Source organism: Aureococcus anophagefferens (genome assembly GCF_000186865.1).
Source record: "Aureococcus anophagefferens unplaced genomic scaffold AURANscaffold_49, whole genome shotgun sequence".
Lineage (NCBI taxonomy): Eukaryota > Pelagophyceae > Pelagomonadales > Pelagomonadaceae > Aureococcus > Aureococcus anophagefferens.
Window position 1 is genome coordinate 30916 of NW_008705603.1, and position 5441 is coordinate 36356.

General features: G+C 68.9%; 2 protein-coding genes across 2 annotated transcripts in view; one reads left to right on the top strand and one right to left on the bottom strand.

The window, feature by feature from the left end:
• Nucleotides 1–777: 777 nt before the first annotated feature.
• AURANDRAFT_67738 (hypothetical protein) lies at nt 778–3660 on the top strand (the record flags this gene model as incomplete). The annotated part of the gene is made up of 2 exons (XM_009043281.1): nt 778–2565; nt 2911–3660. 2 exons carry the CDS (start codon nt 778–780, stop codon nt 3658–3660), a joined length of 2538 nt encoding a protein of 845 aa, XP_009041529.1.
• Nucleotides 3661–4982: 1322 nt separating this feature from the next.
• The window catches only part of AURANDRAFT_67739 (hypothetical protein), a gene marked incomplete at both ends in the record, with an annotated part of 1413 nt that continues 954 nt past the window's right edge, over nt 4983–5441 (bottom strand). Inside the window, one exon of the mRNA XM_009043310.1 lies at nt 4983–5334. Within this exon, the coding sequence (XP_009041558.1) occupies nt 4983–5334 (352 nt within the window). The remainder of the gene's footprint in view (nt 5335–5441) is intronic.

Genomic DNA, 5441 nt, shown 5'->3' on the forward strand with positions numbered 1-5441 from the left:
AGAGTTGCGCAACGATCCCCGCGGCTGCGAGGACCGGAACCCTGTCGCGGACACATTCCCCGCGGGATGTCACTCCCGAGGATTGCGTCGCATCGCGCGCGGGGCGTCCCAAGGGGTCGGAAGAGGGTTTTCGGCGTCCCCCGCACCCTTTTCGACCGTGTTCGAGCGCACGGAGCATCGGGAATCGTTCGTCTATGTACCGCGGGCGTCCCATTTGATCCGCTCGGCCATCGACGTCGAAAACATCGACCGCCAACTCGCGCATAGAAACGTGGCGCGGCAGCCCGAGCGGCCCCCACGTCCAGAAACGCGGTCTGGGCCGACACCACCGCCCGAGCCCCGTCCCCAGTATGTGTCCGGTGGGATCGAGTACATCTCCAGCGGTGGAGGGCCACCCCGCGGTGCCGATCTCGGCCGTTTCGTCGTCCCCATGGAGGCCCGGAACGCCGACTTCACGGCGTCGGCCGCTGCAGTAGGAAATGTGCTGAATCCGCCTCAATGGCCCGAAGAACCCGTCCCACGCAATCACCTACTGCAGAGAGACACCTTCACCACTGCGGACTCGGCCACGCTCGGAGCGCGTCCATCGCGTGTAATTGCTTCAATAATCGCAACGATGCAGCTCCTGAGGTGTTGCTTTTGATAGTTTTTAGCCCGGCGGGTAGTACACATTCACATTCGTAGACGCGTCGCGACATTAGAATGCGACGCTATTGCGCCTCGGAGAAGCGCCGTGGACCTTGCCGAAGACCCTGACCCGACGAACGACGGGCTGCCATGGAGGACGAGTGGATGGAGGCGCTGCACAGGTACGTGAGCGAGGGCCAGTGGAGCGAGGTGTCGCATTTCGTGGACCGCAACGCCGTGCTCTTCGGCGGTAGCAGCACGGAGAAGGAGCACGGCGAGGGCGAGTACGCGCTCTACGTGCAGTTCCGGTCGCTCGTGGCCAAGGTTTTGGACTCGCTCCTGGAGGAGCTGGGCTGTCGGAGCGAGGCGGACGAGGCGCGGCTGGCGATTTTTTTGCGGGAGACGGCGGAGTCGCCCGCGAGCGGCCCGCGCGAGGAGATGGTGAAGCGCGTGTTGCAGGACCTGCTGGACATCGACGACTTCGCGGCATTCGCGCGGACGATGCGGGCGCGGAACGACGAGTTGGAGACGGGCGAGGCCGTCGAGCTCGAGCGCCAGCTGTCGGCGGCGGCGGACGCCAAGGCCCGCGCGACGCCGGAGACGCCGCTCGGCGCCAAGCACTCGGTTTTCAGCGACAGCGACGCGGATCTCACGCCCGTGACCACGCCGGGGGGCGGGGTCGACTGGCAATGGTCGACGGTCTGGGAGGAGGCCTTCGAGAGCGCGGAGGCGGCGAACGACGACTTCGAGCTGCAGCACGCGACGGCGCTGAGCCTGCTGGAGGCGCACGAGCGCGGCGCGCTGCCCGACAAGGACCGGCCATTCGTCGGCTGGGCCCAGGCCTTGGTGGCCGTCGCGAGCGAGATGAACGGCCTGCATTGGGCGCAGGAGCCTCGGCGCGCGCGGCGCCTCCACAGCGACCTCGTGCGCCAGCGCTTCGCCGTCGAGCTCCGCGTCGCGCAGGAGGCCGCCTTCGAGGACAGCGCCGCGCGTGCCGAGGCCGCGCAAAGCGCCGCTGTCGGCGGCGACGACGAGCGTTCCGCGCGCGTTGCCGCGGCCCTGGCGCGCTGCGAGACCCTGCGGGGCGCCGTCGCCGTCGCGCGGGGTCGCTGCGTGCGGAACGGCGCGGTCCGCGACGCGAACCTCGAGCTCGGCTACCTCACGATCCGTGGGCTCCTCCACCGCCGCGAGGACCTCCCGAGCCACGCGACCGAGATCTACGACGCCCTCACGAGCCGGGCCGAGGCCGAGGCCGAGGCCCACCGCCGCGGCGACGCCGCCGGCCCCGACGGCGACGGCGACGGCGACATCGGCGACATCGGCGACGGCGACGGCGACATCGGCGACATCGGCGACGGCCGCCGCGGCGCCCGCGGCGCGGCGCCGTCGGCCATCGCCGCGGACCTCGTCGCCTGGTGCGCCCTCGAGGCGGAGCTCGGCACGGTCCAGAAGCGCCTGCACGGCATGCTCGGGGACGACGGCGCCTCGGACCAGGCCAAGGCGGCCGCGGTCTGGAAGCTCGCCGCGAGGCGCGGCGCCGACGACAAGGCGGCCGAGGACGAGGGGCCCAAGGACGGGGCCTACGACGCCGGCGGCGGCGCGGTTTCGTCGGACGGCGACGTCCTCTGGCACGAGTTCCTGGACCTCGACACGAACTATTGCTACTACGTCAACACGGCCACCGGCGAGAGCCAGTGGAACCCGCCCGACGAATTCTTGCCGCTCGACGAGTCCGTCGAGGTCGCCGCGGGCCTCGCCGAGGAGCAGGCGGCGGCCTACCACGCCGAGGCCGCGCATGCGGCCTACAAGGAGGAGCTCCCCACATCGGAGTACTGGGACGAGCCAAAGGCGGCCAAGGACCCGCCGCGCGCGCCCGAAGCGGACGCGGCGCCCGCGGAGGCCAAGGCCGAGGCCAAGGACGACGGGCCGACCTTCAAGGTGCCCGAAAGTTTCCGAGGGCTCTCCATCGAGACCAAGCCGGAATTCGTCTCGCCCGCCGCGTCGCGCATGGCCTCGAGCCCCTCGAAACCGACGCGCGCGGCTTTTCCGCCGCCGATCGGCCTCCCGGTCTCGCCCTCGCCCCATCGCAAGATGTCGACCTGGGACAGGCGCCTCCCGCCGCTCCCGAACGGGGCGCCCGGCAGCGCCACCGGCGGCGTCGACAAGGGCATGCTCCTCCTCAGTCCGAAGGCCTTTTTGCAAATCAAGAGGCGTTTCCCGAGAGGCAGCCCGGGCCGGGTGATGCTGCGCGTCGTCGCCCGGCTTGACGGCCCGTGCATTCAGGAGATGAACATCGGCGAGCGATCCATCGAATACGAGGGGAAAAAGATGCAGTTTGACGCGGTCTACGCGGGGCTGTCGGACGAGGGCTTCTTCACGGCGGCGTGCGAGCCGGTCCTCGAGTGCGACCGCGGCACCTTTTTGTGCAGCGGCGCGTGCGCTGAGGTGTCGAAGGCGATCGCATTTTTCGCGGACGCCTTCGAGACGGCGTCCGCCGTCGACGTGCGCGAGGACCGGGTCTGGGACGTGCTCGCCAACGGCGAGCTCGCGGTCGACTCTAAAACGAAAAAGTTCCGGCCGGCGGCCGAGGCGGCCGCGCGCGATGAGCGGTGCCGCTGCGGCGGCGTGCCCGACGCGCACCGCCTCGTCTTCCTCGCGCGGCCCGCAAAGGGCGCGCTCTGCGTGGCGGCGCTCGCGTCGGGCGACGACACGAAGACACAGCAGGGCCTCGCGGCGTTGGTCAACGTCTTGACGTCCAAGGAGCCCGCGGATCGGCGGCCCTACCAGGACTCGAAGTTGACCAAGCTCCTCGACGGCGGCTGGCTTGACTCTTTCGTCGTGCTCTGCGTCTTCGTCGGTCGCGAGACGGATACCGCGGACGCCGCGACGCGCCTCAAGCACGCGAGCCGCCTCCGGCGGCTGTCGTCCGCGGGCCCCGCGGCCGCGGACGCCATGTTCGAGAGCCTCAAGTCCCGGGCCATGCGGACAAAGCACGAGGAGGAGACCGGCCGACTGAAGCGCGAGCATATGTAGATTATTATTAGCGAACTGCACTTTATCCCACTGTGCTCCTACTCCATACATTCTATTTAACGAAATAGTAAACTCGGGGACAGCCTGAGGAAGGTAGCCTAGTGGGGCTGCCCTGCTGTCCGAGGGTGAACTATCGAGGCTACGCAGTGGCGGTACACCGGCGTCTCTGTTATACTATTCCAGTTTCAAATTTTATAGACAGCGAACTGAAGGAGTGTACAGCCAGCGGGGGCAGAAGCTAGGTAGTCTGACTACTAGCGAGATAGTAAACTCAGGGGCAGGGGGCAGCCTAGATGGGTTGCCCTGCTGTCCGAGGGTGAACGCACATCCCCACGGGACCTCAGCTGCCGTAGTATCTCTAATACGACCTCCACCTAGGTACAATAGTATATGTTTAGTTTGTGTTTATTTATTTCTTTACTATTGTACTTCAGCAGATCGATCGACGCGATGTCGGTGCTATCGACGCGACCGCGAACGCGCCCAGATTTGGGACGACAAGAGGCAGCCGCGCCGGCGCTGCCACCGGAGAAGGTCGGAAATGACGCGGTGACTTCGAGCGACGACTTCACACCCGGAGCGTCGATCGTCGGCGCGCTGCCCAACGCGCGGTCCGCGGCGATCCTCGAGGCGCTCGGCGCCCCGCGGGACGTCCGAGACGACGGCCGCGACGACGCGCGCGTCCGACGCCGACGGCCGCGACAACGAGTGCGCGGATGCGGCGTCGCCGGGCGGCTCCGCGGCGTCGCTCGCCGACGACGACCGCGACGCGCACTGCGGCCTGCCGCCCTAGCCGTCGACGAACGATGGGCACCGCCGGAGCGAGCCCGCGGCGGCGGCTACCTCTGCGACCGCGTCAAGGTGCCGAGCGCGCCGAGTTTGTGCGCCCTCTTCCTCACGGACGTGCCCCAGCTCCACGTCGCGCGCCACCCGGGCGCCTTCGTCGCAAAGGGCCGGACGGCGGCAAGGTCTTCGAGTTCGACCTCAACTTTTGCATGCCCTTTGGGCAACTCCGTCATCTGCGTGCGCGCGCGCGAACGGCGACGCGCGGCTGAAGTTGAGAAACTGGCTCGCGCCGCGCCGTCGGCGGCAACGCCAAGCTCGCCGGGGCCACTACCCTACTTCTCCGGGCCCGACTACTTCGAGGTCGACGGGGACATCGTCGGCTCCATGGGCGTGGCGGATCCTTTCCATCGTCAAGAGCGCGACGTAAGAGCTCGTCCTCGACATCGCCCGCGTCGCCGACCTCCGCTCCCTCCGGGCCGATGTGAACATATCCCGCCGGCGGGATATGTTAGGCGCCACCGTTGCCAAGGCGTGGCTCACGAGTAGGCGCCCGAGTTTAAAGGCGACGACCAGGACGCGCGCCGCTCGCCCTGCCCCGCGCCGAGGCTGTTCGCGCGGATCTGGTACGACTCCCGGACCATCGTGGGCTTGCCGTCGCCGCCGCCGCGTTTCTGGCCCCGGCGCCGGCCGTGGCCGCCGCCGTGGCCCTGGCCGCCGCCGTGGCCCTGGCCGCCGCCGTGCTCCTGTCGCCGAGCGGCGTTGTACGCGGCGAGCTCGTCGGCGTAGAGCGGGCCGTCGAGCGACTCGCGGCGTGACGGGGCCAGCTTGGGCTCCGGCGGCGGCGGAAGGGCCTTCCGCTCAGACGGCGGGACCTCGAAGCACCACGCGCTGTGGCAGTCGACTCCAGGGTCGGGCCGCGCCGCGTGCTTGAGGAGGACGGACCAGGGCGGCCGCGTCGCGCGCAGGCGCAGGATCCACTCGCTCATGCTCGACGA